Source organism: Melospiza melodia, chromosome 2 (assembly GCF_035770615.1).
Source record: "Melospiza melodia melodia isolate bMelMel2 chromosome 2, bMelMel2.pri, whole genome shotgun sequence".
Lineage (NCBI taxonomy): Eukaryota > Metazoa > Chordata > Aves > Passeriformes > Passerellidae > Melospiza > Melospiza melodia.
Window position 1 is genome coordinate 103,073,672 of NC_086195.1, and position 12,492 is coordinate 103,086,163.

At 35.6% G+C, this 12,492-nt stretch overlaps 1 protein-coding gene across 14 annotated transcripts in view; it reads right to left on the reverse strand.

Moving 5' to 3' along the window:
- Nucleotides 1–12,492, reverse strand: part of MYCBP2 (MYC binding protein 2) — a 172,972-nt gene that overhangs the window by 131,669 nt on the left and 28,811 nt on the right. For all 14 annotated transcript variants that reach the window (XM_063149479.1, XM_063149485.1, XM_063149491.1 and 11 more), the window contains exons 3-8: nucleotides 9,345–9,560; nucleotides 6,394–6,547; nucleotides 4,948–5,144; nucleotides 4,489–4,731; nucleotides 4,142–4,213; nucleotides 2,239–2,335 (exon numbers count right to left, since the gene is read on the reverse strand). In XM_063149479.1, coding sequence (XP_063005549.1) covers nucleotides 2,239–2,335; nucleotides 4,142–4,213; nucleotides 4,489–4,731; nucleotides 4,948–5,144; nucleotides 6,394–6,547; nucleotides 9,345–9,560 — 979 coding nt within the window. The remainder of the gene's footprint in view (nucleotides 1–2,238; nucleotides 2,336–4,141; nucleotides 4,214–4,488; nucleotides 4,732–4,947; nucleotides 5,145–6,393; nucleotides 6,548–9,344; nucleotides 9,561–12,492) is intronic.

The window sequence follows — 12,492 nt, forward strand, 5'->3', positions numbered from 1 at the left end:
AATTTCTCCAGCTGAAAACAGAAATGTTTTAAGGTATGCAGAAAGCATCAATGTTGAAAGAAATGGCAAAGATGAAAACACCTCTATAAATTCAGGTCTTGTCATCTAGTAAATTCTCATGGAATTCAGACATTCTTTTATGATACATGGACTGAGAAAACAGACACTCAACTCAGGTACAGCGTATAAATCTTGGCAAAGGCCTTAGACACAAGAATGTTGACACACAGCCTGGTAGCTCCAGAAACAAGGCTGGATTTGCAAGATCATTTTTCAGAGTGGAAAGATTGCCCTTTAAAAACAGAACTTTTTTGGCTTTAATAAGCTAATGGATCCTATAGTCTGAGAAAGGAAAAATAATGTTCCATAGTTCTCTGATTTTCTAAGGTCATGTGACTTCTACCTAGGATCAACTTCTAATCAAATCTCCTAACCTCCTATGCATCCCATGTATGAATAAATTCTAATACCTTTTTTAATGCACTATCACCAGCCCAGACATTTGAAAGAGATTAATTCCAGATAGAGCCATGCCTGAATATCATCCCAACTAGGAGCAAATATTTGCTGTGTTCAGCTGTTAGCAAGGTCACTGACCTCTAGTTCTATCCAGCATGGCTTTTCAGAACTAGAACAACTTGCAAGTCACCATGAGATTGCAGTGGGGCAGCCACTGCTATTCAGAGTTAAGTACCTACTCAGTTTTCCTCAGGTCAGACACCTTTCTCCCTACCTTCATTTCATTTTTTCTAATGGGAAAGGAAAATAACCAGAAGTGGAACCTCTGGAATTTGTCCCAGGCAAAAGTTCAAGGTCATATCTTCTCACAATAACACACTGAGCTAAATGTGTAGAAGTGCACAAAGCAAAACAGCAAAGTTCAAGGACTGAAATACAAAGGACTGGAGTTACAAAGAACATCTACTTTAACAGCATCACAAACCATACAAAATGCAACTGAGAGGACAGTTTGAGAAATTACTGAATGGGTATTCCCATTTGGATTTGCTTTTGCAAATTGTTGAGAAGGCACACACATTTAATTTGTGCCTTTTTACAGTATAAATACAAGGCAGTCTTGCAGAACTACACTTGCCACTGAGATTTGCAAAAACAAGCTAACAGCTCCAAAGGGTAGACTTTAAATGTGCTCAAATCTCTCTCAAGACTTGCATAAAGAACACTGATTTATTTACAGATGGTAACATAATTAAGGACATCAATGAACCCTACTGTGTAAGAAGCTGCCCTGAGGTGAACAAAGCTGAAAAACCACTCTGGAAGGCAGTTTTTCAGGTCCTTGAATGTGCTCTCACTGAAATACCTCTTACAGCCTCCACAAAGAGCAACAGCAGCTTCAAAAGACATCCATACTTTAAGGATGTGCAGAAGGTTGCATGGACTAGATTCAACGTTCAGAATTTGTTTAAAAAATTGCTGTTTGCATTTTAAAGACAAAAATCCTAGAGAACTTTTCTGAGGTTTCAGTCAGTGGTTTCTTATTTATGTCAGGATGAAACAAAATCTTTCTTCTGATCTACAACATAAGTCTGTCATAATTTGATTAAAAAATATTCCTGTGTCCTTCTGCTATTTATCTGTGTAGCTAAGAACAGATGTATTTCACTAGAAGGCCATTAAAGCATGTTCCAGGAACTTCCTTATTCTCTAAAGAGACTCAAGTTATGAGGCTCCTCTGAAAAAGGACAACAAAATGAAAATAAACAAACCCCCATAAAACAAACAAACCCTACCCAAAACCCCCCAAAACAAAAATAAAATTCCCCAAACAAATAAACCAAAATCCACCACCAATATAAACATCAGAAGCATGGTCCATCAGTGTTCATTAGCTGCCTTTGCTTTTTGGATATATTTTTACCCTATTAAAAACAAAATTGTTTTGTTCATAGTTTATAATTGCCTACATGTAAGACATCCTGGAAACAAAGTCATACATGAGGCAAACACTCAAAGCTCAAATGAGAAAGAAAACTTTTAGGAAGGAATTTAAATTAAGATGTTTACATATTCTAAAGTGTTGCAATATTCTTCCAGCAAATGGAATAAGATGCAAGGGCTTGAAGTGAAATACTGAAGCTGGTCTGAAGTGAAGCAAAGTCATAAAGCAATCTATTTGTGACCTCAAAACCTCTCAGTTTCTCTTCTGCTTGCCTGAAAATAGATAAAATGTAAAGAGTCAACTATACCAAATTTCTCTAATGTGGAGATTCTCACCTGGCAAAGTAACTGTACCGTCTTGTTCCAAAGTTTCAGGGTTTATTCTAATGGCTGTCATACTGTGATTATTCGCATCTCTGTATAATAAATAGCCCTGGCAAGAACAAAAAAAAAATATGTGGAGGCATGAAAATACTCTTAAATACATTAATAGGCAATAAAAGGGGAAAAAATGCAACGATTATTTTAGATATTGCTTTAAAATAATGGAAGCCTTTTACATCAAATTATGATCAACACTTTTTCTACTAACCCAAATTTTAACTAAATCCCATATTAAAAGATGAAAATTGACTCCCTTCCTACACTTTCTTCATGCCATAGATTAGCATGCTGAAACTGGTATACAACTTTTGAAGCCCCACATATCAATTGTTATTTATATCTGTATACAATTAGAATTAAAAGCCACAGCCACAGTAAAAACCAGTGTTTCTGTATCCACTTTTCAACTCAACAGAATAGTCACAGGAATACCAGAAAGGCAATAGATAATGTTGTCCTATACAGAAGAGCAATCATTATTGCATATAAATACATGCATTAAAATCTAGAATAAAAAAAGTGTTAGTTAACTACTTTGACTCCCACACTAAGACAGTTTCTTCCATTGAAGCTACTGGATAAATAAATCACAGCAAAATAAGGAAAACAAGCCCACATAAATTAAGCAAAGAGCATTTAAGTAGATAGAAAATCTTCAATCTAATAGTAACTATTATGATGAAGTAGGAAAAATCACCTGAATTTAAGGTAACCATGCATCTGAAGGGAAATGACACTAAGGACATTTTATCTCTTATGGACACATAACTAGCAATAAGTGCAAGTCACACACCTTTCTATAAATATAGGCACAGAATGACACTTGTCCTAACTGCAGTGCCCTTGGCTACAGTCACTGTGTGAGGGCACACACCTGTACAAGCACTCAGAAAGCATCACATATACTTATAGTTATGTACAGAATGTCCAAACATGTAACACTGTATAACGAAACCGCATGAATCCCGTTCCTTTCCAAACTGATGGAAGAGGCTCCAGAATTAATATATCCACACCCATTTGTTTTGTGCCAGTGCACCTTTCAGTGATTTGTTTTTACATTAAATAAAACCAGATTTGTGTCTGTGTTTACACAAACAACTGCAATGAAAGAACATATATTTGTAATGAACAATTTCACTTCAAAAGCATGGCAAGGAGTATACTAAAAATCACACTGGGACAATGAGATCACTCAGTTAAAAGCAAATATACAATAAAATCAGTAAATTAATTGTTCTAGGAAATACTTTTTTTAAAGTTTTGAGGGTTTTTTTATAATGAATAATAAAAGTGTAAGAAAAAGTGGTTGATATTGCAGAAACTAACCCTAAAAAACACAAACCATACAACTATAGTTAACTCCACAATGTCAATGTCAATAATTATCTCTACATATTGTTTACATATGCTCAATCCTCCCCAACTAAAACAGCATTTCCTTATTTTACTGCAGATGTTTTCATCTCAATTTCTTTTCATAAAAAGTTATTTCAAATATTTTTACATATTCATTGCAACAGCACTTACATCTACTGACATGCATTTAGAACCACACGCCAATTGCCTGTACTTCATAAACTGACGTGCTAAAACATCATATTTTGCAAAAGTCTTTACAGTGATAACACATGTAAGGACACTCCATTATTCCTTTCCACAGGCCAGTACCAGTGATTATAGGTCCATCATCCTCTATAATTTAGAAGGCAGTACCAGAAACTTTTTTTTTTAATAAAGAAAGCCAAAGGAACAACAAAACATCCATGTAAGCTTACTCTAAGGCAGAGTCTACTTAAATTACTTAGGAAGGATGAGGAGGGCTGCACATTTTATATTTTAAGTATTCACTTACCTGAGCATAACCTAACCAAGACTTTTTTTCTTTTCTATTTTTGATGCGGGATGTAGAATTGTATATATGGCCCTGAAAAGCAAAAAATTTCCATCATTTAACAAATACCAGAGTGAAAATTCAACACAATCATTTACCATTTAAGCAATATCTTCAACCATATTGCAAAGTGAAAATTCTAAGAAAATGTTGTCAAGTTGTCATAGAAATTATCAGAAAAATTTACACAAACTGTAATAGAACTGATGATCACTAAGCTATGTAAGATTGCCCATGGAAATAGGACATCATAAAAGTTAAATTAAAATATAAAGTATCACTCATCAGACAAGAAGCAGACACATTACCCTCACTGTCCCACTGTATCCAGAGCCAATTTTGTAAAGTCCATCTTTACATAAGAGATAGAGGAAAAAACCATCACTCTGAAGTAGGCACTGGTCATCTTCATCTACAGATATTTCTTTCAATGGCCATTTGTGCATCAAGGCTGCCTTCTTTATCCCATTACTGAACCAGTCCTGGATTTGGATTTTGCCCACCAGAACTGCCTGTACACTCCGCTGAAGAGAGTTTAAAATGGTTGGCACCTAAACAGTAAAAGAAAAAGAGTGAAAAAGATGACAATTTTTTTAAATGTTGTATTTTCTGTTCTAACTCCAACTCAAGAGAGACCAAGAAATACCGACTCATCTCAAAAATAGTGAGAAGGAGAAAAAGGTAACAATTAAACAACACATCTCAGAACTCATGAGAAGTACTCATTTACGTAAATTCCCAGACACAGAGAAGTTTTAGTGCAAGACCTGAATAGTCTGGCAAGCATGGCTGCCATTATTGGTGAGGATTGCAGAGATTGCTTGCAGTGTCCTTCCTGTCTCTCCCCAGGCAGCCACCAGACTGAAGAGGCAAGCGCAGGAAAGCGCTGTCAAGGACTGTCCCGTGCTGTCATTCATTCCCGTGCTACGGACTGTTATTTCCAAAAGCAGCTGGAACAGGGATTCTGCAGATAAAACACAGCCATTGCACAGATCAGTCACAAGATCATACAAAACAATTTCATTATCAATGGTAAATAAAAATAGGAAAATACATTCTCTCTTTCCTCAGCTATTATGTTCAGAGCTAATTTCAGACAGAAAAGCATCTTAAATGAGCCTGAGTGATCCTTTTCTTCTTTTCAGCCAGAAAACATCAAGTCTGGATAATCACCATGGCTGAAGAAGAAAAACTACAAGTCCTTCTGTCACAGGGGAACACATTAACAAGAAATGGGCCAGAAAGTGTTATTATAGTAGACACTACTCAGTCTACCCCATCACTGAGATGATGTGTAGATCACTTGTCTACTCTTTATGACCATTACCCATGTTGAAGCACAACCCACTTCATAGGAACAAGCATTTCAAATTGAGGCTTGAAAATTATTTTGATCATATGCCTCTTTCCAAAGACTGTTTGGTGGCTCAACTTCTCTAACAATTCAGGTGTGAACAGAAATCCACCTAAATTTTCCCAGGAGCTGATACAATTAACATCCAGGGCAGTAATCAAAAAGTCTTCTTTGCAGCTTTTTAATACTCCATTCATCAATATAAAATAAGTTTTCTGCAGCAAATTACAACCTTTGGAAATGCAATACTGTTAAATCATAAAACATGAAAAAATACATGAAGTCTAAAGACTTTTTAAAAATTGTCTTTAAACAACTCAGGCTACAGCCTAGAATTCTCTGCATGTCTATCAACAAACAAAAGATAATGGGATTTTAACTTAAAGGATATAGTCAATCATGCTCTCAAAGGCATCAGAAGTTCAACTTTTATTTTCAGTATCATTTAAAAGACAATTAATTTTCAGGGAAACTTTGAGATGGCCAGAGAAAATAAAAACAAGAATTGTGACACTGCTTAGCAGCTCCACATAACTTACAAAATTAAACAGCTAAGCTATAGATCACAACAGCAGATTACAAGATAAATTCACCCTAAAACGGTATTCTTTCCAATAAGACCAAGTATTATGTTTCAGTAAGAAAGTGAAACCAAATTTTTTAGGCTGTGATGGTTATTACTCTGTTTCAGTGAGGAAGTACTCCTTACATGCACCATAAGGACCTAACAGGCCAGAATAGTCAGTCAGTAGAGAACAAGCATGTTACTATCTCACACATACTTGCCAAGAACCATTTTCTTCTGTCCAACACAATAACAGGTGTGTGTTAATAAAAATACAGTAAGAGATGAGATTACCTAGGACTTCAGGAGGCTCTGATTGCAGGCCTTCTGGTTGCTGACCTTGGAGCACATTAAGTAGGGCTTGTAAGCTCCTGAGACACAAGGATGGATGAGAAAATCTCGTCTCCTTTATCAATTCAAAGACTTCACACAATCCAACTTCAATGATCTAAAGAAGCACAGATTTTTCAGAACAGATGTCAGTATAATATTTTTAGATCGTCATCACCAAAGTAGATCCCAGTGTTCACTGAACAAGACAATTACTCAAATAAAACTTGTAATATAAGATACAGTGTTAAACCAGAACCAAAATCAAGAATGCACCTATACAACTATACCAGCGAATATTACATGTAAGTCAGCCACTACATAAAAGAGCATATCTAAGCAGACTAAGTTTCCTGAAAGAATAAGGAAGCTTAAAATTTTTTGCACAACAAAAGGCAAACTGTACCTCTGAGCCCTTCTAATTTCTATCCAGTTCACTCTTTGACAGTCTTTTTTTCCTTGCTCATCAATGTGAGCCTGCAAACTAGAACGGTCTTGCAACCTGGCTGCACATCCTGAACAATACATTTGACAGCTGATACTGGCAGCTCTAGAACTGTCCCCTCCAAAGCCTCTGAGATTATTTTTTATATTGTGACAAAAAGAAGATTAATTGCTAGTCACTAAAATTCCACATGTACTCATAAAAGACATGCATTAAGCCAACTAACAGAACATGTTTAAAAGCCCTGTTAGAGCCATCTCTAACTTTCCCTTTTAGAATTCTTGACTATTCTGAGATTACAGTCATGCTTCTCTTCACTGACTGCTCCCTTGCACTTCTTCTCAAACTCTGTATTTAATAATGATGAAGATGAAAGAGAGGAGGGTTAGCACATTACAAATAAGACACTGTAATGTTAAAAACAACTATTCTCAATCTTATTATAGAAATTGCATAGGACAACTTCTGATTCCAAAATACATTTTACTTAAAGGCTCTAACAAACCTGACTCCCTCAAGTTTAAGATCTGAAAGAAAAATATCTCAATAGAACACCTAGTCACCTTAAGCTACAAAATTGTAGAATGTTTTCAACTTGCTCTCAATTAAACAAAAAGCCACCAACACACCAATGACTACACTCTGGAGAATCTGTAAGAGCACAAACCCTAGCCACACTTTTTTTCATCTTTCACCTCACTGTCAAACAAAATACATCAGTATCCTTTTTAATAAGCTAACAATTACTATCAGAAATTTGTCTTGTAAATATTGTGAACCTTAGAAACACAATATTGTTCATTATCATGAGACAGACACCTGTATCCAGGATAGCAAGAGATTTACAAGTCAGTCCGTAGAAGTTTTACTGTATGTGAGATAATTCCAAGCAGATGCTTTTTTAAAAGCATGAATGCAAGTCCAATTGTTACCTCCAAGTGACCTAAACAACCCTGTATTACCTAGATAGTTATGAAAAATACTGAGGTTGTATCAGGCATCTAAACATATTTTTGAACCATAAATTCTCAAATTTGGTATTTTGCAGATACTTTACTAAAAATTAGCAGTGTGAAAACATATTAATTTTCACCAATTTTATATTTGCTGTACTGAATGCAACAAAAATCTCAACAATTTTCTATTTTGAGAGAAGTTTGTTACCTACAGTTTCCTTATCTTTGTAATTAACTGTCCAACACAATACCAATGTTTTGGTTTCCACATGCAAGTCTTCTTTCCATATCACTGATAAATCTCATCTGGCTTGGAACCTCTTTTAATTTCAAGATCTTTTTAAAACATCATTCCATCCTCCATAAATGCTAGTAGCTACATTGCCTTTTACTTAAAATTAAGCACCCACAAGCACTTGCTGATTCATTTAATACAATCCATGAGTGCTCAAATGCAGTTCATAAACAGTGCTGACTTTATTTCCAGTGACCACATATTGCAATCATCAATCATGAAATTTCAGTTGGCTGACTGGGTTATGCTTCTCTGCAATTCACCACTACTATTTTCTGGAGTGCCAACTTCGCCCCTCGGATAACAATGCCTAAATGCAATCATCTATAAAATCCTAATTTTCTAAGCCACTCAAATATTCTACATAACCACAGCTGCAACTACCTTTTTTAATTCAGCATTTGTATTGGCTTTAGGCCAAATATATACAAGGGAAGTTAATCTGAATATGCTTTTTAGATTCAGAAGAACAACAAAACAAAGCATGTTCCATGGCATTGATAAGGTAGCAATGAACAAAACTAAATGCATAGCTTTGTAATACATAGTAAAAAACAAGTGAACCAACAAATTGAAAAAAATAAGAAAAAATCAGTAAGTCCTTTATTTCTGACTTTCCACCAGTAATCCTACTGTAAGCATAGAAGCAGTCAATAGTAAAAAACCCACTCTAACTGTTCAACTATAGCATCACAATCTTAACATGCAGTAGAATCTGGAGCTGTCAGTACCACCAAGGGCACTAAAGCCAAAAAAGGGAAAGAATAACAGACAGTTACTGCAATTACACGCATACCCAGCAAAACATCTTAGGAACCATCCCACAAAATAATTTCCATTATTAGAAAGACTCATTCTTTTTGGAGAGTAAAGCAAAAAGAGCACCCTTTTCCCATTATGAGCTGGTAGCCTCTCAGAGATATTAGAGCTGCCTTATTCGCATCATTTCTGTGTAGATTTTTGAGGCAGGAGGTGTTCAATTACCAACACTTTGAAAAGAATTCAACTTGAGTGTTTACCAGACATTTAACTGACTTTAATTGGGCAGGTACATAGATCATCCTAATTCATTAAATGATTCTGAACTAGATGGACTACAAATAAAACTACAGTAGTGTTCTAAGCAGCTGGATTATACTGTTGCTCTTTAATCCCCAGAAAGAACACACCAACCTTAGATGACATACATGGCACACTTTAAGTGGTATCAGTTACTTGCCTTTGGAAGTTTAATAGGTGGCTCTTTGGGCTCCTCCTCTTCATCACTGTCTGAATCCCCACTCTGGACACTGTTCTTCGAGGCCAAAGACACAGACGCCTCCTTTTTCTGCCACTCCAACACACAATGGCGGACATTGCAGTAAACATTAAAAGCTGAAGGATTGCTATGTAATCTGATATCTGGTATGGTTATTGTACTCTCTAGGCTCTCAGTCTGAAAAACAAGATCAGTTTTAGTTTATTAGTTTAGTAAAGTTTCAAGCTTTGCTAAATATAAATAATCTCAACAGTCTCAATTTTGACAGACCAAATTATTTCTAAACTAGAGACAACTTTCCTGCTGAAATACCTAAAGGTCTATTTCAAGCAGGGAAGAAAGGAAGAAGAGGAAGACATTTCAATAGAATCCATCTACCTTTGGCCTCTACCTCTCATAACTTGATGAGGACACCGGGACTAAAAATGACAGCAGCTCAGGCTACAGAATGGTCCAAACCTGTGCCACAGTGGTAAGAATAGCAGAATCAAGCTCTATCTCCTCAACAGCAGTCTGTTTTGGAGGTTTTAATTATAATTGAACTTTTAAATACAATCCATTGGATTGTGTACTAGCAAAGACCAGGCTGGTATCAGCACAGGCTTTGAAAACTGGATTTCAGGCACATGGGAGGAAGCAATTCTCTGTAAGAGCTTGCTATAGACAGAGGGCACACAGATCATGCAAGGAGAGAAGGCCCAGGTTAAGAGTGCAGGACAAATTTGCTTGACCATGCAAGGCAAAATGTGGGGGATTATTAGGCCAGACAGACTCAGGGTCATGACTAACTTCACAAGGTCATTTCTGGTTTCATTCTTGTACTCTTGAGGGACAGGGGAGGAAGGGCACAGTGAGAGTGGAGGCTTTATGGTTTTTTTTCTTTTGTTTTATTTATAGGGAATTAATGCTGTGCATTGCCACATTCATCTGGCATGAAATTACACAGTGAATTATACTACAGTGATTGAAACAGATCACTGAGAGCAGTGATGGGAAGGAGAACATTAAACTAGCAGATGAGAGGTAAAAGGATTTTGAGAACCAGTGAAGTGGGTAATATTTTAATGGGGTGATTTGTTCTTCTACAATATGGTTACCACAATTTTCTACATCAAAAAACCACTTTTATCTGCGCATACATTTTTATTAATACCAGAAACAACACAAGACTCTAAGACCTTTTAACACTATGTTAAAAAACATAACGAAAAAATTCAAAATTACTTGAAAATATTTAATCATTCACATATTCCCTGTTTTTGACTATAATTTTATTCTGACAATACTGGTATGTATTTGCCTATCCTTCCTTTCCATTATTACTACAGTTACTGCAAGCTAGAATATTAAGAAGTAATGCTTACTATGCAATCTATTTCATCAAATACATTGTATGGTAATTTTTCTCAACTGCATCAGTGGTAGCAGTAAGCACAAAAATATAATGAAGTAGGAAAAAGAAAAAGCTAGAAAAAGTTCCCTACATGTATACTCAGGTTTGGCAGCTTTTTTTCTTTAACTCAACAGAACTTCTGCCATAAAGATTACAAGACAGCAAAGTTTAGTCTTGTTTAATATTAGTGTCTTTAAAATAGTAAAGCTCTTGTTAGAAATCCCACAATATTAATCAGTGCAAGAACCCAAGGTACAACCTCATAAGTTATTCCAGTATCAAACTGAATCAAAATAAATTTGGATTGACCCCACTGATAATGAGCTCCTACATGCTTTGAAGTTTGACACCATAAAACTGAATGGTTTTAAGATGTAACTCTTCTGTTCATCAAGTATCCATACACGTTACCTCAAAAATTTCTGCAGCTCCTGTTAAGGCAAATGCACAGTACAAGCTTTCAGCTTTAAAGCTAGCTCAGTTGAATGGCACAGGTTACATTCCTCAGTAAACTTAGTTTACTAAAGTTTTTTACAGACAGTTACAGAAAGAGAAAGCTATTTCAGAGGGTCCAGATATTTATCTGAAAGTTCACTTATCTAGTTAATATCACACATTGTAATTATAACTTCTGTGAAGAGTTTCCATTCCAATTCTTTCTTGTCAGCTCAGCTAAATCTTTGATCCTGAAGAGCCTAAGTTCTGTAGCTCGTACAGTCTCATTTGAAACAGACTGGCCAAACTGTTAAACCATCACAGGTAATTTTAGACATTACAGGGCTAGATAAAAATCAATGTATGTTTTCTTGCCTATTAATAACAAGTAGAATGTTTTCTGACTAATTTTCAGAAATTAACTCATTCCAAATACTTTACAACTGTTAACCAGTAAGCACTTTAACTATTCTATGTTCAGTGTTTTGCTTTTCTACAGCAGTGCATGAACAGTACAATACTTGCATACACTAACTGCCTACAGAGACTTCAGTACAGCACAACATCCTCCAGAAACTTCATCGTAAGATAAAAAACACTGATGTGATTTGTGATGGATTTGCTCAAGTCTAAGGGGTTTAACTAAAATACTTATAGTTGCTAGCTCTTCAAAACAAACATCTGTGGATGCATATAATAAGCAAGTTCTACAAACATCACATTCTTAGATTTCCTTTACATAAGGCAAGAACTGAGCTGACAACAACAAAAAAGAAACCAGTAAAACTTTCTGCCCCATCTAATGCAAGTGATCATTCAGTGAGCAGCTTTTTTGTTGTTTTTTTCTTTTCTTCAACAGTGGTAGAGGAAAGTATTCAAAACAGACATCAGAAATTTTTCCTATATGAAACAAGGGTTCTTCCTTTCCAGGTAACAGATTTCTAACTTCACTAAGGTCGGATACATTGAACAAGTCAGAAAACTGGGATTTGAGTTCATCCCATCATCACCTGAAAGTTTACTTTTCTGCAGCTAATGAATATCTTCTACACAATCATAAAAACTTCCCCAATATTATGAGACTCGTGATTTCATCTGTACAACCTTGCTGTGGACTCAGATGTTGAGGTAGAATAGATCAGTAAGAAAAAATAACCAATACCTGTACCTACAGAACCTCACTTAGTACTTCTTTTATTAAAGTAATAAAGTCTGTTTTAACTTACAATTCTCTAATGATATTGCATTTCATGTTGGCACAAAACACATCTACATTGAGAA